This window comes from Neoarius graeffei, chromosome 10 (assembly GCF_027579695.1).
Source record: "Neoarius graeffei isolate fNeoGra1 chromosome 10, fNeoGra1.pri, whole genome shotgun sequence".
NCBI lineage: Eukaryota > Metazoa > Chordata > Actinopteri > Siluriformes > Ariidae > Neoarius > Neoarius graeffei.
In genome coordinates, this window is record NC_083578.1 from 84,930,825 (window position 1) to 84,956,015 (window position 25,191).

The 25,191-nt window shown below is 44.1% G+C and overlaps 2 protein-coding genes across 8 annotated transcripts in view; both read left to right on the plus strand.

The window, feature by feature from the left end:
* The window catches only part of hcfc1b (host cell factor C1b), a 40,221-nt gene extending 17,103 nt beyond the window's left edge, over nt 1-23,118 (plus strand). For 4 of the 7 annotated variants that reach the window (XM_060932463.1, XM_060932467.1, XM_060932464.1 and 1 more), the window contains exons 13-28: nt 1,141-1,242; nt 1,375-1,579; nt 1,746-1,882; nt 5,719-5,857; nt 7,577-7,779; nt 7,859-9,122; nt 12,466-12,605; nt 12,893-13,138; nt 13,475-13,721; nt 13,834-14,130; nt 14,386-14,504; nt 16,613-16,753; nt 16,881-17,066; nt 17,160-17,457; nt 17,801-17,864; nt 21,130-23,118. In XM_060932463.1, the coding sequence (XP_060788446.1) occupies nt 1,141-1,242; nt 1,375-1,579; nt 1,746-1,882; nt 5,719-5,857; nt 7,577-7,779; nt 7,859-9,122; nt 12,466-12,605; nt 12,893-13,138; nt 13,475-13,721; nt 13,834-14,130; nt 14,386-14,504; nt 16,613-16,753; nt 16,881-17,066; nt 17,160-17,457; nt 17,801-17,864; nt 21,130-21,169 (3,828 nt within the window). In that variant the 3' untranslated portion in view covers nt 21,170-23,118. The remainder of the gene's footprint in view (nt 1-1,140; nt 1,243-1,374; nt 1,580-1,745; nt 1,883-5,718; nt 5,858-7,576; nt 7,780-7,858; nt 9,123-12,465; nt 12,606-12,892; nt 13,139-13,474; nt 13,722-13,833; nt 14,131-14,385; nt 14,505-16,612; nt 16,754-16,880; nt 17,067-17,159; nt 17,458-17,800; nt 17,865-21,129) is intronic. The other 3 variants (XM_060932466.1, XM_060932468.1, XR_009655548.1) reach the window with 2 other exon arrangements.
* A 298-nt stretch (nt 23,119-23,416) lies between these two features.
* The window catches only part of cdk20 (cyclin dependent kinase 20), a 29,154-nt gene continuing 27,379 nt past the window's right edge, over nt 23,417-25,191 (plus strand). Inside the window, exon 1 of the mRNA XM_060932459.1 lies at nt 23,417-23,705. Coding sequence (XP_060788442.1) covers nt 23,631-23,705 — 75 coding nt within the window. The 5' untranslated portion in view covers nt 23,417-23,630. The remainder of the gene's footprint in view (nt 23,706-25,191) is intronic.

The following is a 25,191-nucleotide window of genomic DNA, read 5'->3' on the forward strand; positions in this document are numbered from 1 at the left end:
CGTTGCCAGCTAAAACTCTATAGTTCAAAGAAGAAGCCGTATCTAAACATGATCCAGAAGCGCAGATGTCTTCTCTGGGCCAAGGCTTATTTAAAATGGACTGTGGCAAAGTGGAAAACTGTTCTGTGGTCAGACGAATCAAAATTTGAAGTTCTTTATGGAAATCAGGGACGCCGTGTCATTCGGACTAAAGAGGAGAAGGACGACCCAAGTTGTCGTCAGCGCTCAGTTCAGAAGCCTGCATCTCTGATGGTATGGGGTTGCATTAGTGCGTGTGGCATGGGCAGCTTACACATCTGGAAAGACACCATCAATGCTGAAAGGTATATCCAGGTTCTAGAGCAACATATGCTCCCGTCCAGGCGACGTCTCTTTCAGGGAAGACCTTGCATTTTCCAACATGACAATGCCAAACCACATACTGCATCAATTACAGCATCATGGCTGCGTAGAAGAAGGGTCCGGGTACTGAACTGGCCAGCCTGCAGTCCAGATCTTTCACCCATAGAAAACATTTGGCGCATCATAAAACGGAAGATACGACAAAAAAGACCTAAGACAGTTGAGCAACTAGAATCCTACATTAGACAAGAATGGGTTAACATTCCTATCCCTAAACTTGAGCAACTTGTCTCCTCAGTCCCCAGACGTTTACAGACTGTTGTAAAGAGAAAAGGGGATGTCTCACAGTGGGAAACATGGCCTTGTCCCAACTTTTTTGAGATGTGGTGTTGTCATGAAATTTAAAATCACCTAATTTTTCTCTTTAAATGATACATTTTCTCAGTTTAAACATTTATGTCATCTACGTTCTATTCTGAATAAAATATGGAATTTTGAAATTTCTGCATCATTGCATTCAATTTTTATTTACAATTTGTACTTTGTCCCAACTTCTTTGGAATGGAGGTTGTATTTGAATTTCTTGTCCAACCTGAAAAAGCTCTATTTCTGTAAGTAGAGTGATCTTGTTACTGTGAGTAGTGATAGTATGTTTATAGAAGTACAGATTCATGTGATGCTGAAACAAAATGTTTTTCATGAAATTTGGTTCCATATCAATATCGACGTGCCTAGGTTTCCTTAGTCCTTCACAGTGAATGTATATAAAGTTGAGTTTTTGTTCTCTTTCTTGCTCAGATCTCTAGCCTGGGGAAGGTGATGTCCATGGTCCAGACAAAACCAGTACAGACTTCTGCAGTGACGGGCCAAGCTGGGAGCCCTGTCACACAGATCATACAGGTCATGATATGCGCATTTTTCTTACATTTGGTTTGAGCTTGCTTTTGAAAAGGCCACAGCTATGTGAAGATGTGTAAACTCGAAAGCTGCTGTTGGTTGATCACGATGACTGACTTGACATTTTTCTTCCAGACGAAGGGTCCTCTGCCTGCAGGCACCATATTGAAGCTAGTCACCTCAGCAGACGGCAAGCCCACCACCATCATCACTACCACGCAGGCAAGTGGCACTGGCACCAAACCAACCATTCTGGGCATCTCCCCGACCACCACTACCAAGCCTGGCACCACCATCATCAAGACCATCCCGATGTCTGCTATTCAGCAAGGAGCTGCAGGTTTGTCTTGGCGCAAGTTCTGTGAGCTATAATACTTGCCACGTTGTTGGGTTGAAGCAAACACTTGATCTCATTTGTCTCGCTTGTTTCCTTTTACTTTAAAAAGTTTCTCCGATTTGATGAAATGGTTTCTGAAGTGTGATGGGGTGTTTTCTATTTTTGGCAGGTGCTACTAGCAGCACTGGTATCAAGTCTCCGATCACAATCATCACAACCAAAATGATGACTCCTGGCACACCAGGAAAAATTATCACCGCAGTACCAAAACTGGCTGCTGGAACTGCACAGCAGGGAGTGACTCAGGTGAGGTCCTGTTTAACCCCTGACCTCGTAGCCATGGTGGGGAGGGAATGAAAACATGAGTGATTAGTCAGCTGTAGATATTTCTGATGGAAATGGATGTCTTGAAGATGGCCATGAGTTTATTATTACACCTCCACTCCGAAGGAGGGAGGGTATACTGGTTTACATCTGTCCGTCCATCCGAAACGCCCTTTTTCTCAGCCACCATACGGTGGAGGAAATAATGATTTGATCCCTTGCTGATTTTGTAAGTTTGCCCACTGGCAAAGATATGAACAGTGTATAATTTTAAGGGTAGGTTTATTTTAACAGTGAGAGCGAGAATATCAAAAAGAAAATCACATTTTATAAAATATATAAATTGATATTTGCATTTCGTTGCATGAAATAAGTATTTGATCCCCTACCAACCATTAAGAGTTCTGGCTCCCACAGACCAGTTAGACGCTCCTAATCAACTCGTTACCTGCATCAAAGACAGCTGTCTTAAATTGACACCTGTATAAAAAACACCTGTCCACAGAATCAATCAATCAGACTCCAACCTCTCCAACATGGGCAAGACCAAAGAGCTGTCTAAGGATGTCAGGGACAAGATTGTTGGGCTACAAAACCATAAGCAAGAAGCTGGGTGAGAAGGAGACAACTGTTGGTGCAGTAGTTTGAAAATGGAAGAAATACAACATGACCATCAATCGACCTTGGTCTGCGGCCCCACGCAAGATCTCACCTCGTGGGGTAGCAATGATCATGAGAAAGGTGAGCGATCAGCCTAGAACTACACGGGAGGAGCTTGTTAACGATCTTAAGGCAGCTGGGACCACAGTCACCAAGAAAACCATTGGTAACACGTTACGCCGTCATGGATTAAAATCCTGCAATGCCCGCAAGGTCCCCTTGCTCAAGAAGGCACGTGCAGGCTAGGGATGTTGACCGAAACAACGTCAACCGGTTAATTTTTTTTTGGTTGTCGGTTAAAAAAAAAAAATCAATCGTTTTGAAGCTGCCGATTTTGGAGCGGAGGACTTGGAATTCTGTGCTGTAAACGCTTGGGGCATGCCATGCGGTGTAAGGACGACAGCTGATGAATCAGAAGCACCCATTCAGTCATCTCCCGCCCCAGTTAAAGACAGCTAACAAATCAGAAACACCCATTCAGTCATGTCCCGCCCCAGTTGAACACAGCTGCCACTCGGCGAAAGAAAAAAGTGTAGACACAGGCTTTTTAGCTTACAAATTACTATTGTTTTTTTTTTTAAATTATTATTAGAAGGCACATCGAGTTTAGTCCTGCCTTGGCCAGTGCATTCTGAAAGCATGTTTCGGTCTGTAGCCAACAATGCATGTTATTGCAGGTCATATCTCTCCACACAGACTAAAGGCGCAGATGCCGACTTTTTCACGGCTGAATCGTGCAGATCCGATTGCTTTCCTTTGAGCATACAGAATTTACTCTGATGAAATTATTCAGACACTCCAACGCCCCCCCCCCCCAAAAAAAAAATTGGATCTGCACGATTCAGCCATGAAAAAGGCGGCATCTGCTAAAAGGCGTGCCATTTGCATGCCTGTTTAAACTCCTAGGTTAACCGGCTAATGAGGCTCGGTGGTTGGTCAAGATTTTTTTTTTTAACTTTTCGCCATCCCTAGTGCAGGCCCGTCTGAAGTTTGCCACTGAACACCTGAATGATTCTGAGAGTGATTGGGAGAAGGTGCTGTGGTCAGATGAGACCAAAATCGAGCTCTTTGGCATTAACTCAACTCACCGTGTTTGGAGGAAGAAAAATGCTGACCATGACCCGAAGAACACCATCCCCACTGTCAAGCATGGAGGTGGAAACATTATGCTTTGGGGGTGTTTCTCTGCTAAGGGCACAGGACTACTGCACCACATCAACGGAAGAATGGACGTGGCCACGTACCCTAAAACCTCCTTCCCTCTGCCAGGACACTGAAAATGGGTCGTGGATGGGTCTTCCAGCACGACAATGACCCAGAACATACAGCCAAGGCAACAAAGGAGTGGCTCAAGAAGAAGCACATTTAAGGTCATGGAGTGGCCTAGCCAGTCTCCGGACCTTAATCCCATAGAAAACCTATGGAGGGAGCTGAAGCTCCAAGTTGCCAAGCGACAGCCTCAAAACCTTAATGGTCTACAGATGATCTGCAAAGAGGAGTGGACCAAAATTCCTCCTGACATGTGCGCAAACCTGGTCATCAACTACAAGAAACGTCTGACGGCTGCGCTTGCCAACAAGGATTTTGCCACCAAATACTAAGTCTTGTTTGGTAGAGGATTCAAATACTTATTTCACTCAAAGAAATGCAAATTAGTTTATATCCTTTTATATGAAGTTATTTTCTGAATTTTCTTTTTGATGTTGTGTCTCACAGTTAAAATAAACCTACCATTAAAATTATAGAATGTTCATTTCTTTGTCAGTGGACAAACTTACGAAATCAGCAAGGGATCAAATAATTATTTCCTCCACTGTAAATCATAGCCACTTGGTACCAAACTTTAGCTTGTGGTTCTGTACCGTGTTTACTGTTTTCAGGTCTGTCGCACATCGACTTCCTGTTTACCGACTGAATGGATTTAGGAAACGTATAGCGTGGACTTAAAAATGTTAGGAAAATTTTCTCTCAACTGCTTGATATTTGGTATTGAGGTTCAGCTTGGGGTTCTATACCACGTGTATTATTTTCAGGTCTGTCTCACATCGACTTCCTGTTTCCTGACTGAATGGATTTATGAAATACATAGTGTGGATTTACAACATTTTTCTCAGCAACTACAAATCACAACTGCTTGAAATTTGGTACTGAGCTTCAGCTTGGGATTCTATACCATGTGTACCATTTTCAGGTCTGTCGCACATTGACTTCCTGTTTACCGGCCTGAATGTTTTTACGAAACATAGAAGGTGGATTTTTGACGCTGTTTCAAGAAGCAAAATGCTATTTCAGGACGCTGTTTGAAATCCCTGGAGAGACACTGCTCTTTACTTACTGGTTTCAGGGTTCATTATTTGTTGAAGTCAACATTCATAATAAGTGTCCTATTCCTTCGATTGCTTGCATTCTGATATAAGCGAGAGCGGAGGGGTACGTAATGGGCCTTTTCCACTACCCTTTCTCAGCTCACTTCAGCCCAACACGGCTCGCGTTTCGATTACCTCGGAGCAGCACGACTGAGCTCACTTCAGCCTTACTCAGCACCCAAAACTCGTACGGTTTTGGAGTGGGGCTGAACTGAGCCCAACCGAGCCGAGTGGGGCTAGGGGCGTGAGGAGACACTCCCCTGTGCACTGATTGGTGAGGAGGAGCATCCTCACATGCCCACACGCCCTGCGAGCACGCTGGGATCTGTAAACACCGTAAACCCGGAAGAAGAAGAATTACGACAAAGAAGATAATGATGATCAGAAAACTAGAAGATGGAAGACCAACCCAAGCGAGGAAAGGCCAGCCAGTTTGTTTTCTATCTGGGTCGTGAGACTACCGCTTAAAAGGTTACTGATGTCACTGTTTGCGCCGCCTAACAGCATCACGTGACGTCCACCCACTTTCGCTAACTCCACCCAATGTGTCCACCCACTTCCATCCAGCGCGGTTGTAGTCGAAATGCAGCCCCACTCAGCTCGACTCAGCCCAACTCAGCCGCGTTGGTAGTGGAAAAGCCCCATAAGTGAGCAGTAGCTCACAGCTGATTTTGTTCTGAGATGCTCATTAGTCTGGCCGAGTATTGTAATGTCACTCATTTGTTTTATTGGAGAGTAAGGATTCTCCTATTGGGAGGAGTTTGTAATATTTTGCGATGCTTTTTTTTCTAGGTGGTCCTGAAGGGGGCGCCAGGGCAGCCTGGCACCATTCTTCGCACTGTGCCTATGGGTGGTGTGCGTCTCGTTTCTCCTGGTACTGTTTCTGCTGTCAAACCCACAGTTACTACATTAGTGGTTAAAGGCACCACAGGTAATATAAATGGCATGATGCATTCCTGCTTATTAAATTTTTTACTTTGTTTTATTTATAATGCAATCCGGACCCCTTTTGGATTATTATTTTTTTCCTTCTAATTGAGCATGTACAGTGCTCAGCGTAAATGAGTACACCCCCTTTGAAAAGTAACGTTTTAAACAATATCTCAATGAACACACACAATTTCCAAAATGTTGACAAGACAAAGTTTAATATAACATCTGTTTAACTTGTAACGTGAAAGTAAGGTTAATAATATAACTTGGATTACACATTTTTCAGTTTTACTCAAATTAGGGTGGCGCAAAAATGAGTACACCCCACTGAAAGTCTCTGGAGAAAAGCTAAATTGTAGACTACAAATGTCTAATGTAACAAGAATACAATCACAGGTGAGTCTAATTAGTCATTACACAGGTGTCCAGCAGACAGTTGACTATAAAAGGGTGTTACTTAAAGAAAACCCCTCCCCATTTCATGCTGTCAGCAACGGCACCACATGGAAGAGAAATGAGACAAGACCTGAGAAAGAAAATAATTTCTTTCTGCCACAAAGGTGAAGGCTACAAGATCAGCAAAGCTTTACTTATCAGTCAGAATACTGTAGCAAAAGTGGTACAAAAACTTAAAGCTGGAACTGCAACCATCTCACAAAAACGTCCAGGTCGTCCACGGAAGTTAACACCTCGACAGGAGCGTCTTCTGATGAGAAGGGTTGAAGAAAATCGGCACGCAAGTTCACTGCAGTTATCTAAAGAAGTAGAAAGCCAAACTGGGGTGACTATTTCCTGTGACACAATACGGTGTACGCTGCAGAGGAATGGCATGCATGGATGCCGTCCATGAAAGAAGCCTCTCCTAAAGCCCAGGCACAAAAAAGCCTGCCTAGAGTTTGCCAGGGCCCATGCTGACAAAGATGAAGACTACTGGGACTCTATACTCTGGAGTGATGAGACCAAGATAAATTGTTTTTGGAACTGATGACTTCAAAACTGTATGGCGTCGCAAAGGTGAGGAATACAAAGTAAAATGCCTGGTGCCTACAGTGAAACATGGTGGTGGCAGTGTCCTTATGTGGGGCTGCATGAGTGCTGCTGGTGTTGAGGAGCTGCATTTCATTGATGGCATCAGGAATTCACAGATGTATTGCTCTATACTGAAAGAGAAGATGGTACCATCACTCCGTGCCCTTGGTCGTCGTGCGCTTTTCCAACATGACTAAACAGACATCTAAAGCCACTGTTGGATTTCTGAAGAAGAACAGGGTGAAAGTGATTCAGTGGCCAAGTATGTCTCCTGATCTGAACCCAATCGAACACCTATGGGGAATTCTGAAGAGACAAGTTGAGCATCACTCTCCATCCAGCATCCAGTCACTAAAAGAGGTCGTTGTTGAAGAATGGAAAAAGATTGATGTTGCAAAATGCTGCCAACTTGTTCATTCCATGCCTAGAAGACTTGGTGCTGTCATTAAAAATCATGGAGGCCATACAAAGTAGTAGTTTTTGTTGTGGGGTGTACTCATTTTTGCACCACCCTAATTTGAGTAAAACTGAAATGTGTAATCGAAGTTATATTATTAATCTTCCTTTCACATTACATTTTGGAAATTGTTTGTGTTCATTGAGAGATTGTTTAAAATGTTACTTTTCAAAGGGGGTGCACTCATTTACGCTGAGCACTGTATAACATTCTTGCCATATGTCTGTGTAGGAGTAACTACTCTCGGCACTGTGACTGGAACAATTTCAACCAGCCTGGCAGGGGGCAACGCTACTGCCAATGCTAGCCTGGCTACTCCCATAACCACCTTGGGCACCATCGCCACACTCTCCAGCCAGGTGATCAGCCCAGCAGCTATCACAGTGTCTGCAGCCCAGACAAACCTGACTACTACACCGACAGTGGCCATACAGGTACTGCACATGCTGTACAGTCTGTTAAAATGTCCTTGTTCTAATATGGTGAGTAACTGAATGATTTTGTTTCTTGTAGGCAGCTACACAGCCCACACAGGTGACTCTGATAAGCACCCCCAGTGGCGTGGAGGCGCAGCAGGACCTTCCCGTATCCATCTTGGCCTCCCCCACCTCTGAACAGCCCTCCACCACAGGCGCTGAAGCAGGCGATGCCTCGGGTGAAGTGACTCTAGCCTGCTCCAACCCACCATGCGAGACCCATGAAACCGGCACCACCAATACTGCCACCACAGCTTCTGCTAAGATTGGAACAGAGCGTGTGTGTTCTAACCCACCTTGTGAGACGCACGTGACTGGAACAACCAATACGACGACCACGGCATCGGCCGACATGGGCTGCGTGCAGCAAGTATGCAGCAACCCACCGTGCGAAACACATGAAACGGGCACCACAAACACATCTACACAGGCATCCTCAAACATGGGTATGGAGACCAACACGGTACAGAGAGTGTGTTCCAACCCGCCTTATGAGACCCATGAAACCGGCACCACCAACACCGCTACGCAGGCATCTTCGAGTATGGGCAGTGCAGAGACCAACACGGTACAGAGAGTGTGTTCCAACCCGCCTCGCGAGACCCATGAAACCGGCACCACCAACACTGCTACGCAGGCATCTTCGAGCATGGGCAGTGCAGAGACCAACACGGTACAGAGAGTTTGTTCTAAGCTGCCGTGTGAGACCCATGAAACCGGCACCACCAACACCGCTACGCAGGCATCTTCGAGCATGGGCAGTGCAGAGACCAACACGGTACAGAGAGTTTGTTCTAAGCTGCCGTGTGAGACCCATGAAACCGGCACCACCAACACCGCTACGCAGGCATCTTCGAGTATGGGCAGTGCAGAGACCAACACGGTACAGAGAGTTTGTTCTAAGCCACCGTGTGAGACCCATGAAACCGGCACCACCAACACCGCTACGCAGGCATCTTCGAGCATGGGCAGTGCAGAGACCAACACTGTACAGAGAGTGTGTTCTAATCCGCCTTGTGAGACCCATGAAACCGGCACCACCAACACTGCTACGCAGACGTCTTTGAGTATGGGCAATGCGGAAACCAACACTGTACAGAGAGTTTGTTCTAACCCGCCGTGTGAGACCCATGAGACTGGCACCACTAACACACCCACACAAGCTTCATCCACTATTGGCGTGGGGCAAAACGGCATGGTGCAGAGAGTGTGTTCCAACCCGCCATGTGAGACCCATGAGACGGGCACCACCAACACTGCTACTACTGCCACCAGCAGCCTCGAGTCAGCCGAAGGATCAGGTATGGCTGGTTATCTCTCAGGTTCCTGGGAACGATTGATGAAATGAAAAATATCTTTGGTTCGCCAAAAGTCTTTCAAGAGCCAGAGTAGTGGTTGGGCTTAAACTATATCGCTAATGCCTGGCATACTCAACTGGACTTTTAGTGATTTGTCCCTTTCCAACAGATTTTAAGAGGTTGGCAAATCTCTAATTTAGCAGGCCTGGAAGCCTACAAGCGGTGTTTATCGTAAACGAGTCAATCTTTAGGCCCACTTTACAGCGCTCGAAACTAATGGTGTCCCAACGTCCCGGGGACCATAAAAAATGTCATCGGGACACAAAATTATCATATCTGGGACAATCCCGGGACAATGGAAAAAAATAGATCTAGAAAAAAAGTTCTACATTAATATTATTTATAAAGCCGTAACACATACGTAGACATTCACCTAATTTGTCAATTTTAATTTTAAAACGTTAACAGCGAAAAATACATAGTAGCTACACTTTCGATGCACCTGCATCCGTAGGCTACAGAGCAGCGCATTCTGTTCTAGAATCTTCGGCCGGAGTCCGCATTATATGGACTTGGAATGGAATTGCTACCGCACACGCTGCGCCGACTCTTGCCAGAACAAAAATGCTGAAGTGGTTGAAGCGGACCGACCGCGGGGAAGAAACTGAAAGCCCAGACGTAACGTCTCCGGGACCTTCAGGATCCAAAGTGTCATCGCCTGGTCTGCAGGCAACGCTAGCAACTGAATGAACTTAATGAACACTGTTAGACACGTTATAAAATACAACAGGAATGATGTGGATGATATTGACGGAGGATAGCGTTCAACAGAATAAGTGAGTTTTCTTGGTGTCTTTCTAGTTCAGAAAGTTTAGTCAGTCAGCAGCACAACTAGGCTAGGACCTGGCACTATGTTGGTGTTGCTAACATTTGCACCCACGTTTCGGCAGCGGAAGTTCATAAAATGGATAACGGTAATGGATAACGGAAAGTTCATAAAAATGGGTAACGGTAATGGTGAAAATTATAAGTTGGCCTTATAAGTGCCAACAGATATTCAAGGTATAAGTAGATGAAATGAACATAAAAGGGGTCTTATTTTTAACTAAAGTGTACTGCAGATGTAGGGAGTTGAAACATTTTCTGAATGAGCTAGTTGGCCCCTTTAAATAAACGGGTATCTATTCATACAGTGAGATCGCCAAAGTTTAATAAACTGAAAATGCAATAACTGTAATTTTGAAGTAGATGATGTATAGGACATGTGTCACTTGTGACTTATTGTAAAAATGTACAGGGTTCAAAATCGCATAGTTACAAATAATAGTAACTTCATATGATAATATTAACCACTGGTTATTTCAGAGAGGAAAAAAATGGGGACACTATTGCTTCCATTCGGGACAATACAACACAGAATTCGGGACCACTGGGGGACACAAAGGAAAAAAGTTAATTTCGAGCCCTGCCACTTTACACGGGGACGGTCTGAAACAAAAACGCAAAAGTCTGTTTTTGTTCTCACTTTTTTCCGCGTCTACATGACCGTTTTCAAGGAGGAAATCTGCGTCTATACGGTGCCGCATAAATGTATGGAATTCAATTGGATGTGCATGCCAGGCGGCTAGGTGGTGCTGTGAAAGACCTCCGTTATGTCTGCACGCACGCGCAACGTCTTCCGTCTTGTCTGGTCTGCACATCTGTGCCGCGAAAACTTTGACTATTCTGGCTATGGTAAGTAAGAAAGTAAGTAAAAAAGTAAGAGCATACTATACCCGCCTCTGTTCATTAACGGTATATGTGCAGATTCGGTATAGATGTTCGAAGGACTCCTGGACGTTTATTAAAGCTGCCAGAGCAGCTTGAAGGTCCGTTGGATCGATGTAATCAGACATGCTCTTACTTTTTCCTTACTTTCTTGCTTCCCGGGCTGGCATGTACAGTATATGACATATGTATGACGTAAACGCGTACCCGACGTGAGCAGATCCGAGCAGAGTTTCGCGTATTGGGTAGTTTAGACGGATATGCAACGGGGGCCGTTTTTAACTTATCCACTCTGGAAGGCGTTTTCAATTTTTTCCGTTTTTCAGCCTCGGAAACGCCGTCCCCGTGTAGACGAAAGGCACTTCCGATAAAATATTTAGTCGTTTTTACCCGACAGCGTCCTCGTGTAAACGGGCCCTTAGTCTTCAGGTCCAGCGCCTAAGATTTAGAAAACTTAAACCTACCAAGTTTTGTGATGGTCTAGGAAGACTTTATGCACTTTTTATAAGGTATGAAAATGAGCTAGGTTGTGCTTGGTTCATTGGGGGGAAATATTGGGTATCCTGAGCTTTTGCTGCAAAATAGATAGGATTGTCTGCATTTTTACCTTGTGCATGCGAGGATATAAACAGTACATCTATTTTCAGCTTGGAAATGGAGCAGCATCTCCAGTTTATGCGATGACAAGAATGCTCTGATCAGGATTTTTTTTTATTTTTTCAGTTGCTTAGATTTTTTTTTTCTTGCTTTGTATAACGTGGACTTAAAGGAACAGTCCACCGTACTTCCATAATGAAATATGCTCTTTTCTGAATTGAGACGAGCTGCTCCGTACCTGTCCGAGCTTTGCGCGACCTCCCAGTCAGTCAGACGCGCTGTCACTCCTGTTAGCAATGTAGCTAGGCTCAGCATGGCCAATGGTATTTTTTTGGGGCTGTTGTTAGATGCGACCAAACTCTTCCGCGTTTTTCCTGTTTACATAGGTTTATATGACCAGTGATGTGAAACAAGTTCAGTTACACAAATTGAAACGTGGCGATTTTCTATGCTATGGAAAGTCCGCACTATAATGACAGGCGTACTAACACCTTCTGCACGCTTCAGCAGCGCATTGATACGGAGCTCAGATATCAATGCGCTGCCGAAGCGCGCAGAAGGTGTTAGTACGCCTGTCATTATAGTGCGGACTTGCCATAGCATAGAAAATCGCCACGTTTCAATTTGTGTAACTGAACTTGTTTCACATCACTGGTCATATAAACTTATGTAAACAGGAAAAACGCGGAAGAGTTTGGTCGCATCTAACAACAGCCCCAAAAAATACCATTGGCCATGCTGAGCCTAGCTACATTGCTAACAGGAGTGACAGCGCGTCTGACTGCATCTGACTGACTGGGAGGTCGCGCAAAGCTTGGACAGGTACGGAGCAGCTCGTCTCAATTCAGATAAGAGCATATTTCATTATGGAAGTACAGTGGACTGTTCCTTTAATAACCAGAGGAGAAAATTGCAAGGTGCACTCCATCTTTGCTAGGATTTTATCATGACCACTTCACGGAGACCGATATCTGTCTTGCAGCGCAACAGAGTGGTAACGGACAAGACACTGGCACCAGCGCTGAGGCGACTTCTTCAACAGAACCTGCCAATCCTCCAATTCAGAGCAGAGCCATCACCACAGTGACGCAGGCCACGCCCACTCCAGGACCTTCTGTTCCTGTAAGTCATTGGGATTTTTTGCTCGGGACACTATTCCCCTGTTCATGGACTACAGTGCTCTTGTAGGTGTTGGTGTATGAAATGGTCCTTCCTATTCTGTTTGTGTAGTTTATCTTGTTCTGTATACTCAAGCCATCAGTATATTTACTGTAGTATTCTGGTCTTTTATTGCACCATGATTGTGAAGGCTCAATACTTAACCTACTGTAGATATCAATATGGATTGGATGATCGTAAACAGACCTGACTCGTGCTGCCGTTTTCCTCTCCTCCACTGCCCCCTGCAGGAAATCTCATCCATGGCAAGCTCTGCTGCTGTCGTGGAGGGATCTGGCGAAGCCGAGGCAATGGAGCAGGGAGACTCTGAGGCAGTAGCGATGGGCGAGGAGCCCATGCAGACCGAGGGTGAACTGGGTGAAGAGGGGGCAGTCAGAGTTGTTGCTATTGAAGAGGGTGCTGCTGGTGAGGCAGGCACCATGCTGCAGGTTCACGTTGCCATGGAAGCACAGCCGGGTCAAGGAGAGCAGGCTGAGGTAGGGCCGGGTTTGTTTAAACCCAAGGAAAACAGTCGTGCCATGGTTATTTTAAATCTAAGAAAAACAAGAATTTGAAGTGGATAAATTTATCTCAGTGTTCATTTGGCTTCTGGTGGTTGTTTCAAGTCAATAATACTCAGGGTAGATATCGTCTACCATACTTTTGTCTGAGTTAGGCTGTGCTTTATTTACCAAATACAACAAACTCTACAGAAGTAGCTATTATGGATTAAATGAATTACTTGGGGAAAGTAATGTAGTAAATAATAAATCTGTCTGTGTGGTTACTACATCATGCATATCCCTGTATTTACGAGTGGCATGTCTGTGCAGATGGAGCAGGGTGGTGATAGTGCAGAGGCCGTGGCTCTGTCAGGGCAGGACTCTGAGGCCTTGGCACTGCCTCAGGAACTGATGTCGGCCGAGGGGCAGCAGACCACGCTGATGGTGACGGGACTGACCCCGGAGGAACTGGCCGTCACCGCTGCGGCAGAAGCTGCTGCTCAGGCTGCAGCCACAGAAGAGGCCCAGGCGCTCGCCATACAGGCTGTGTTGCAGGCAGCCCAACAGGCTGTGCTCAGTGAGTCCTCTTGCAGCTTGAAAAGAATGCTTACTGGAAGGGTTATGAGTCGATGGTGTACGGTCTCTGGAAACAGCATTGGTATTAAATTGGAACACCTTTCTTCTCTTAGATGAAGGAGATGCAGGACATGATGGTCAGCAGGCCACCACCATTCCCATTGTACTGACGCAACAGGAACTGGCTGCTCTGGTCCAGCAGCAGCAGCAACTCCAGGAGGTTCAAGCAGCAGCAGCTGCCGCTGCCCAGCAACTGGGGGCCGATTCGGGTGCGGGGCCTCTGCCAACTGAGGGCCTGGCACCTGCAGACAGCCTCAACGACCCCACAACAGAAAGCAACGGCCACGAGATGGCCGCTGCAGCAGTAACTGGAACCGTGGTTCAGCTTCTACCCAGCACTTCTGCAGAGAGTGAGGGCACCAGAGCGTACCTCTATGTCTGCAAAATGCCTCATTTGCTTGAGATTTTCTTTCCAGCTCAGCAGGAGCACACCTGAGGCCTCTTTCATCTTGCTTTTTATTAAAATTACTTTTTAGTCGTTTGGTTGGAACGGAAATGAATGAGCTTAAGAACAAATTTGAACGTCCTGTACATGTCATTGCAATGAAACAAAACTTTGAATCTGCGACTGACCCTGTTTACAAATTCTTACTCTTTTCATGCAGCTTTGGCTCCATCGAGTACACTTACCCCAGTCCAGCCTATGGTGGCTGCCAGCCCTGCCAAGATACAGGCTGCTACTGCGCTTGCTGAGGTGGCCAATGGCATCGAGTCTGCAGCAGGGGTGAGCTGACCTACTTCATACGCAGGGCTGTGAAAAATCCGCGGAATTCCGCGAATTTGGCCGCCAAAAATATCATTTTGGTAAATCATCTAATTTTGCAATAACAAATTGGGGGGGTAGGGGTTGTCGTCTACCGACCGCTAGTAGTCTCGTACAGCGAGTGTCACCGAGCCGGCGAGTCTGGGAAAGAGCCTACCGCAGATTGTTCTTTCTGTAACGACATTGTAATTTTTTGGTATCTTTTTTTTTTTTTTCTTTTGCGACAATGACGGACCAGTTTACGGCATTTGTGCCATGCTTACAAACCATGGCGCGAATCTTGTGCTCTTTAAACACGCTTTCGATATCAACGGTTTTGAAAAGGAGAATTTCGCGGTATGTCCGCATCACGGAGGGACATCGTTCAGAGGGAGGATGGTGAGACCGATGATGTCAAAAACATTGACAAGGAAAACGGCATCAAAAATCCATGGAATTGGCGATGGCTGGAGTTTAAAGCCGGTAGTGAATATCTCCATGAGCACATACGGAAGATAAAAGAACCAGGGAAAGCTTACTGCATCTTGTGCCATCAGGATGTGAAGTACGGTTCTGGTGGAAGAACACGTTTGGTTGACCATGTTAAAGGAAAAAAAAAACATGCGGAATTGGTGAAATTGAAGCTGTTGAACTAGAGATTACCAGGTAGACCATCTTGTTCACATTTATTATTTATGTAGTTTTAACTTATTCATAATGTTCATTGTTATCATGAATATGTAATGAAAGAGACCAAAAGAGCAAGGAAAAGCCATATAGAAAGTCAAAAAGAAAAGAGTAGGCTTTCTAATGGCCCTTTTCCACTACCCTTTTTCAGCTCACTTCAGCCCGACACGGCTCGCGTTTCGACTACCTCAGAGCAGCACGACTCAGCTCGCTTCAGCCCTACTCAGCACCCAAAACTCGCACGGTTTTGGAGTGGGGCTGAAGCGAGCCAAACCGAGCCGAGTGGGGCTAGGGGCGTGAGGAGACACTCCCCTGTGCACTGATTGGTGAGGAGGAGTGTCCACACACGCCCTGCAAGCACGCTGGGATCTGTAAACACCGTAAACCCGGAAGAAGAAGAATTACAAGAATTTCTGAAGCCTTATGCGCCTCGCCTCATCTATACGCTCTTGCCAGTATCTGTTGGCGTTGTCGGTGACAACAAGCCACAGCACCAAGACCAGCAACACTAACGACTCCATGTCCTCCATGTTTATCGTTTACTATCCGGGTCGTGAGACTACCGCTTAAAAGCTCACTGATGTCACTGTTTGCGCCGCCTAACGACATCACGTGACGTCCACCCACTTTCGCTAACTCCACCCAATGTGTCCACCCACTTCCAGCCAGCACGGTTCAGCGCGGTTGTAGTCGAAATGCAACTCCAACAGCCCCACTCAGCTCGACTCAGCCCAACTCAGCACGGCACGGCTCAGCCCAACTCAGCCGCGTTGGTAGTGGAAAAGCGGCATAAGCTGAAGCAACTGCTAACAAAGAAAAGGAAATAAATATAAGTATTGACTTGTAAATAGTTGTATATAGTTTTTGACTAGAGTCTGTCTAACATGAACAAGAAAGACATTTTGGTATTGAATCAGTTCAAAAACAAGAACATTAGTGACTATTATTTAATAGTCAGTCTAGAATTTCCCCCCTGGAAAAGACATTATGGTACCCAATGAATTGATAGGAACCGACACAAGAATATAAGTGAGTTTACAATATGAGGTATGTTATTGATGATATATTTTCATTCTTCAAGTGAACCCTTATCAGTTAAAAGGTAAATCAGTTCGTATTGTATTATTTCAACATAATAATAACAGTGCAAATTAAATGGCATGGTTGAAAATATTTGCTTTCAGGAGATGCTTCAAATCTATCAATATACACAAAATCTGTTCAGCTTCTGGGGCCCTGTGGCCCCCAGACCCCCTGCTAAAATTGTTTCCTCGGATTTTGTCACTTGTATTTCACAGTCCTGCATACGCTTTTCTTCATTGTATATATGGCTATATTAGGGGTTTAGGAAGAATATGCTGGTCATTTCAGGGCTTGAGTTTCTTTCTCTTGTCTGCTGTTAGCAGAAGCCAGGAGCGCCCCCTGCAGTTGTGAAACCGCCAGTGAAGAAAGAAAATCAGTGGTTTGATGTTGGAATAGTCAAGGTGACGAACATGGTCGTCACACACTATTATATCCCAGCAGATGATTCGGAGGTTACGGATGTGAGTCAGGTTCTCTCTCTCTCTCTCTCTCTCTCTCTCTCTCGCTGTGAATTGCAGATTTGTCTGAATTTTGCACTTTTTTTTTTTTTTTTTTTATGTTGAGTGATCTTTAACTGTGTTGTTGCAGGATGATTCTGGGACCATACCAGACTACAGTCAAATGAAGAAGGTGGAGCTCTCTCCTGGCACCGCGTACAAATTCCGTGTGGCTGGAATTAACGCTTGTGGCCGTGGAACGTTTTCTGAAGTGTCTGCATTCAAGACCTGCTTGCCTGGTTTCCCTGGAGCACCGTGTGCCATTAAAATCAGCAAGGTAAGCTTTTGGAAACTTCATTATTCATGCTGTTCTTTCTCTCTCACTTTTCGTTCATTGTACGTTTTGTGGGTGTTTTTATCTCCTATTTAGAGCCCTGATGGTGCTCATCTCACCTGGGAACCTCCGTCTGTGACATCAGGGAAGATCATAGAGTACTCCGTCTACCTGGCCATCCAGAGCTCTCAGACGACCGAGGCAAAAGCATCTGCCCCGGCTCAGCTGGCCTTCATGCGGGTGTATTGTGGGCCAAACCCCTCCTGCCTAGTCCAGACTTCCAGCCTGTCCAACGCCCACATCGACTACACAACCAAACCCGCCATCATCTTCCGCATTGCCGCCCGCAACGAGAAGGGCTACGGCCCTGCTACGCAAGTCAGGTGGCTTCAAGGTGAGTTGGCATCATGTAATAAAAAGCCATAGGATGATGTATTTTTAAAAAAGTCTACTTTGACCTAATACAAAACTATCATACTGCCCAGCCCTTTTTCTCCACTGTTTATACTAGTATGGCATTTTTAAACAATATTTTAAAAAATAATAATAATTAAATTAATCCACGTTCAGAGCAACAGTTTTGCTTGATGCATTTTGTAGTGGTGCTAATGAACAGAAATTTTCTGGATTATATAATGGATTATCTACACGTTTTGTCCTGAACTCGGAATGGCATCTAAAAGTATTTGTTAAATTTGTATGTGAGAGATAAGACATGGTGATGTGATCTTTTCCAGAAACCAGTAAAGATGGATCTGCTGCCAAACCTGCAGCAAAGAGACCGGTCTCATCTCCTGATACGTGAGTATTTAATTAATGTTCCTAATGAATACCTACACAGCTTAAGCGTTATATAGGGTCCATCTCCAGATCATCCGCAGAGTCATCTAGGGTCAACTGTGCAAAGTAATGGCGAATGTGGAAGAGAAGAGAGTGCAAGCAGGTTGGAATGGATGGAGGAGAGCGTCAGGGGTGATTTGTGACCGAAGGTTGCTAGTAAAAGTGAAAGGGGAAATGTACAAGACGGTCGTAAGGGCAGCGGTGGTGTATGGTTTGGAGACGGTGGCACTGAAAACGAGACAGGAGGCTGAACTGGAGATGTTGAGATTCTCATTGGGAGTGAAAATGTTGGACAGGATGAGAAACGAGTATATTGGACGGCTTGGAGGCGAAGTGAGATTGAGATGGTTTGGATATGTACAGAGGAGAGATCCAGGGTATATTGGGAAAAGACGACTGGAGATTGAGTTGCCAGGCAGAAGGAAAAGAGGAAGAGCAAAGATGAGACTTATGGATGTGGTAAAGGAGGACATGAGGACGGTTGGTGTGATTGGAAAAAAATACAGAGGACAGGAGGAGATAGAGGGACGTTATCTGCTGTGGCGACCCCTTACAGGAACAGCGTCCATCCTAAAGTGATTATTTGGAGTAATAGAGCCAAGTCCTGTTTAAATGTTCTAAATATCTTTTTGGTCTGAGTGAAGTGGAATAAACTACAGGTTAATACTGCATTTTATCTGTGCATAACTGCACTGTGATGTAGGGAATGGGAGAAATTTAGAGGCTGGCAAATGTTGTTGCAATTTAATAAAACATTACAGGAAAAACACTTTTTTTTAAATTAAAATTGAATAGTGAAGCTTTAAAAAAAAAAGACTAACAGAATTAAAAAGCTCAGTTTTTATTTATATATTTTCTTTAAAGGGGAACTGAAGTCATTTTAAAACTTGCTTTATTTCTTAATGTTTTCGATTTTAGTAACCTTATATCGTGACTCGTATTGGCAACTAATTGCAATAAATATTATACTTTTTGGTGTATTCGGTTTTTAGCCGTGTTGAATTTTTAGTTCGTTTGGTCCACGGCAGGCGTCGCTTATCCGCGCGATCTTCATGAGACTTTGAAACGTGAAGTGTCAGCCAGGTGTCAGTGCTGCCATTTTGAAGACTGTTTTCCAAACGAAATATTGCACAAAAACGAGTTTAAATGACGTTTACTGCCTACTTTTTTTTTCAAACTTTCCTGATTGCTATCAAAACAAACACACCTTCCGGCTTGATTACGTCAGCATTCAAAAGAGGGCACGTGTGTCTTTTGACAACGTTGGTAGATGTCGGTCGCTTTGATTTCCGCTGTACGTTTTACTTCCGTCCTACGATGTCTCGCACAGGTCTCAACGAATCTCGTTTACGGCCGTCGCTTTGACATATGGACTGATGTACAGTATTACATAGCATATTTCAAACACTCATAACTTGCTATAGAGGTTTTTCACCTGACGTCACAGGGTCACGTGACGCCCCGGTGTCCGCCATTTTGAAGATCAAGCTAGCTAATGTCAACAACATAGCTAGTATGTTACTGTAGCAATGTTTACGTTCAGTCATTTGGATGACTGTTAAAACCTTTCAGTCTCAAGTTTTTCCTTTACTGGATTTACTAGTTTACTGAGCTAGCGCGCTCGGGCAGGCCGCGAACTAGCGCGCGCTCGAGCGCACTAGCTCCCAGCTTGCCCGAGCGCGCTAGCTCAGTAAACTAGTAAATCCAGTAAAGGAAAAACTTGAGACTGAAAGGTTTTAACAGTCATCCAAATGACTGAACGTAAACATTGCTACAGTAACATACTAGCTACTATGTTGTTGACATTAGCTAGTGCTAACAGCTAGCTGCTAGTACACTGCTACAACAGACACCGACCCTAATAATACAGTTCTTGGTCATTGCCTGGTAACAGCAAATTTATAACGGGCCATGTCTCAACAGACTAAGAAGTTATTTCAATGACATTTAATAACATTTTGTTTATCCTGAGGACCGAAAGTAAATGAAAATGTGAACAAACCTGAGCTGTAATAAGATGGCGACCACCGGCTCCAGGGACGACCCGCTGATGTAGGCATGTTACCCAGCCTGACACAAAATATTTGTAGGCATCCAAACTCTTAAGGCCTCTGCATGCTCGTGCAACAAGGCTTTCGCGGATAGCTTTTCGCAGACAGTTGTAATTTATCGTTGAGTGGGGATAATAGGCGTGCGTGATGTTATTCACCGGCACAACGCCAAGGGGTGCGAAGTCGCTAGGAGTGGTTGGTGGGTGTGGTTAGTGGAGTGTTTATCCTCCGGTTACTTATAATGACTAGAACTTTTTTTTTTTTTATAATGACTAGAACTGGAGTCGTATAGATGTACGTACTTCCTCAATCAACCGCTCTTCATGCTGCTCCATCTTCGCTCGTGTTTTTAAAAATGCTGGTCGTGAAAACAAACCAAACCGGGAAAGCAGGGAAGCGGAAGTGCGTGTACAGCGGATGTAGAGTGGACCAATCAGAGCCCTCTTGTCTGCGAGGCTTCTGCGGTGGTCACAATTTTTGGGAGGTGCACGCAGAGCGTCTGCGAAGGTGGGGGGGCTACGCAGACACTGTCTGCGACGTTATCTGCGAGGACTGGGTTGTCAGCATAAATTGGCCTTTATACGCTTTCAGATCAATACCTGTGTATGGTGATGGGTTTTTAACGGCATAGGTATACAGATCATGTGGGATACAGGTATACAGATCTAGCGGGAGTCACCATTGTTGTGACCGCCAAAATGGCGCCATCTACTTGTCGACATGGCAACGGTCACGTGGGTCGAAAACCTCTATAGCAGCGACAAAATGGCGATCAAAAATGCATTCCTATATTTAATAGAATTTTGATGATAAATTTGCCTTCAGTTCTCCTTTAAGGTGATGTTGGATTAGTAGACTGAGAAATGGCCACTTTCAGATTGCCTTATTTGTCACTATAAACTATTAAGCAATTAAAGCTAATGTGTCATCATTCAGTCATGTTTGTTGCATATCTGGGCCATTAACAAGGAATTTTATTAAACTGGGCCTTCAGAAATTTTTGTTGAAATGCAGAAATTGTCCTGGGGTCAGTTTCTCAAGAGCATCTTAACTAGGAGGGTGTGTTCATTGTGCTGCTCGCTCTACCATTTAACGATCTTTGTGCTGCGATGCTTTTGTGAAACTCGGCACTGATCAATCTGAAATTTATTTATTTATTTTTTTTAATTCTACAGGAAAGGTACCGGTCCAAAAAAGGCCAGAGCCGACCAGTGAGAGATTGACGTGCCCCTCCCCCTTCGAGACCAACACCCCTGACCGAACTCCTTCCTGCTGAATGCCCTCCCCAGCCTTATTAAACCACATCCCCAATCACTTCCTAATTAACATGAAATGACAGCGGGGGAAAAAAAAGGAGAAAGTTCAAGATAATCTGTTTGTGCCCTACCCCAATCATCACTGGACATCCTGGTGCCATGGACGCCTTATCGCTTCGACTGTGTTAAAATGAAACCGTATTATAAATGTTTCTTCAGACAAACAGTTAAAAGCACATTCTTTTTTGCTTTGTCCTGGAAGTTGTGTGATAAATTTCCAAATGGCAGCATTCAGTCAAGTTAACTGTATTGGGTTGTTTTTTTGTTTTTTCCCTTCCTGTAGTTCATTTTTTTTTCCCCTTCCTTCATGTTATTTTATCTTACAAGCAATAGATAAAAAAAAAACAACAACAAAACAAACAACTTTGCTCTTCTGCCAGTTTTTTAAGTCTGTATATTTCAGTTGGACACGGACGGATGTTGGACGGTAACTGAAGAGGGAGAAAGCCGACAATGAAGCTACACCTGGAAATCCATTGAAGGATGGGAGGGGGAAAAAAGCAACAACACAGCACTTGGTGATGCTTCTGAAGAAAAGAGAAAAAAAAACTTTTCATTTTAAGACATCTGTAATTGTATATTCAATCCGAGTCCAGTAGCCTGTTATTACATCACTGTGTTTTCATTCATAGCTAAGAGGGAATTGGAGAACTGTATTTTGTACCGAAGATGTAAGGACTCTGATCCTTGTAGAAGGGGAGGTGTGTGACTGTTTTTTTTTTTTTGAAATGCATCTTGTATAAAGAAAGGGGGGGTAGGGGATCCCATAAATGGTAAGAAGTGATTTCAGAAGCTCGCTGTGTGGTTTATTTTTGTATTTTATTTTTTTTTTTTAAACAGAAAAACGTCCCCCTTATTGTGTGCATTTGCTCAGTTTTAAACAGTTCCTGTTCATTCCTGTACTCTGAGTGTCTTGTGGGATCCTGCGGCCGATTGTCTTGTGTGCCACAGAGTTTTCTACATCCCACCTTAAGGTATCTTTGAAACGCTGATTCAGAAATTAAAGATTGAAGTGAACTTTTTCTACTCACTTTGGAGTAAGACTACCCACTTAAAACAAGTTCAGCATACTGAATATTTGGGTTTTCTTTCATTTTTTTTTTTCCTTCTCCTTCCTCCCAACTTGTATATTGTTCATTTAAAGGAGTGTGTTGTTGGAAAGCTATTTTCTCCTTTGGTTAATTTTTTTCCCCCTCCCTTCCTGTTAACTTTTTCACTAGTTAATGTAAACTTTGCTTTTTTGAGTTTCTGTGCATTTTTTTTTTCTTTCTCCCCCCTGTTGCTCTCAACGCTTGCTTGTGAGCTGGCTGGAGGTAAAAGCAAAACTGGGATTCTTCTCATTGTGGGGAAAATGTCACAAGCCTCGTCATTCATCCTGGGGTGGCTTAATTTTTTATTTTTGTTTTCCGCAGATGGTTTCGGGGTGCAGGGTACAGATGGATTAACAGTGTCGGATTGAGAGTGCTGATACAGGATGTGTCTATTCATTGTGTTCAGTTGGATGATGATGATGCTCAATTCTGATCCTGGACCAGCATGCTCGCTCTGAAACGTGATTTTGCGTTACAACCCCCAGTTTCTAGAATGATGTTTGACTGAAAAATGGACCCTGTATGTGTCTGAATGGGAATGAGGAGAAACATTTGGTTTGCTTTTCTGACAGTTTGTGAAAATGATGGGTTATTGGCACAGCCAGCGTTTGAACTCAGTTGTAAATTAGTTCTTTCACGTAGCAAGACGTAAAACAAAACTCCGCCTTTTTATATAATTATCTGTAACAAATGTTTTTACATGTTGTCATCTATTGATTGCTTTTGTGTCTTGACATATAAAAGTAATGGAAATCTGTCTCTGTGTTCATTTGTCTCATGACATTGATGAGCAGGTTGTGTTTTTGTGTTGGAGGACTCTTCAGGATATGTATAATTAATTTAATATAAATGACCAGCAAATGTCTTTCTAATTAGAAATAGGAAAAGAGAAGTTAGGATTTTAACGCTGTTTATGCACACGTGGCTACTTTCCAACGCTAATAAACCATTTTAGAGAATGCTGATTGATGGAGTTGGCTCGTGGTCTGTAATATAAAACGCGAAGTTTGAGCCTTCTGACTTGCCGTAGCGCTCTGTATCTGTTTCCATGGAGACGAGGAAGTAGTTAGTCCACTAGATTAGCTGCTTGTTTTTGGACGGCGCCGCTAGCGAGTTAGGAAGAGAAAAGGTCTGGTTAGTATGTTTTATTTTAGATATTTATAATTTCGACTTGTGTTTAAATATAATCTGAGCTTTAATTTGGTGAGGAACGGAAGTTAGTTAGCTCGGCTCGGTTAGCTTTCCGGATTAGCCGCTTTAGCCAGTGCCATGGATCAGTATAGTATTCTGGGTCGGATTGGTGAAGGAGCTCATGGCATTGTGTTCAAGGCCAAACACATCGAGGTAAACACAATTATATTTATTATATATATATGATGCTGTTTCCGGCCTTTTAAAGCTTCTTCCTGTAACTCGTCTTCTCTGCTCAGGTAACCTCACACCTGTCTGCACGTGCCATTGCCACACAGCGTCTTTAATTAGTGACTGTATCCGGTGTGGTGGTGGTATTGTTGTTGTGCACCTCCATGAGCAGAACTTTCATAAACATGAATTGCATGATGGTCCAGGATCTCCACCCGGTTCTGGAGGACCCTATGACCCCAGGGTTGCCAGATCTCCAGGAAAATATCCACATATCCATTCCAAGAACATCTCAACATTTTATGGAGCCTCCTAAGGGTCATAGTGGGGACATTTTAGAGCTACGTTTGGGTTCATGCAAAAGTAGCTCAAGATATTTTCCTCTACCATGTCCCTGAGGGAGCTCTGTAAAAATTACTATTTTTTTAATGGTGCATGCATTTCTGCAGATCCCCCTAAGGGTCATGGTAGTGATGGGTGGGTTTTTTAAGTGCAGGACTGGAGTAGGGTGGCTGGTTCCTTTCTGCACACACACATTCACACCTATGGGCAATTTAGACTAGCCGGTTAACGGAACTGCATGTCTTTGGACTGTATAGGAACCCACACAGAAAGGCTCGAACCCAGAACCTTCTTGCGATGACCACGACACCACCGTGTTACCCTTCCATCGCAATACTTTAGTGTTAACCCTTATTGTAAGGGGACGCAAAAGTTGCTCCAAAATCTCCAAAATAAAATCCCCACTATGACCAACATGGTATAATACTGACTAAATGAAATCATATATACAGTACATACATATACACATGTACGCAGACACCAATAATATAATTATGCATATATCTACATACATTATACAACCCCGATTCCAAAAAAGTTGGGACAAAGTACAAATTGTAAATAAAAACGGAATGCAATAATTTACAAATCTCAAAAACTGATACTGTATTCACAATAGAACATAGACAACATAGCAAATGTCGAAAGTGAGACATTTTGAAATTTCATGACAGCAACACATCTCAAAAAAGTTGGGACAGGGGCAATAAGAGGCTGGAAAAGTTAAAGGTACAAAAAAGGAACAGCTGGAGGACCAAATTGCAACTCATTAGGTCAATTGGCAATAGGTCATTAACATGACTGGGTATAAAAAGAGCATCTTGGAGTGGCAGCGTCTCTCAGAAGTAAAGATGGGAAGAGGATCACCAATCCCCCTAATTCTGCGCCGACAAATAGTGGAGCAATATCAGAAAGGAGTTCGACAGTGTAAAATTGCAAAGAGTTTGAACATATCATCATCTACAGTGCATAAGATCATCAAAAGATTCAGAGAATCTGGAAGAATCTCTGTGCGTAAGGGTCAAGGCCGGAAAACCACACTGGGTGCCCGTGATCTTCGGGCCCTTAGATGGCACGGCATCACATACAGGCATGCTTCTGTATTGGAAATCACAAAATGGGCTCA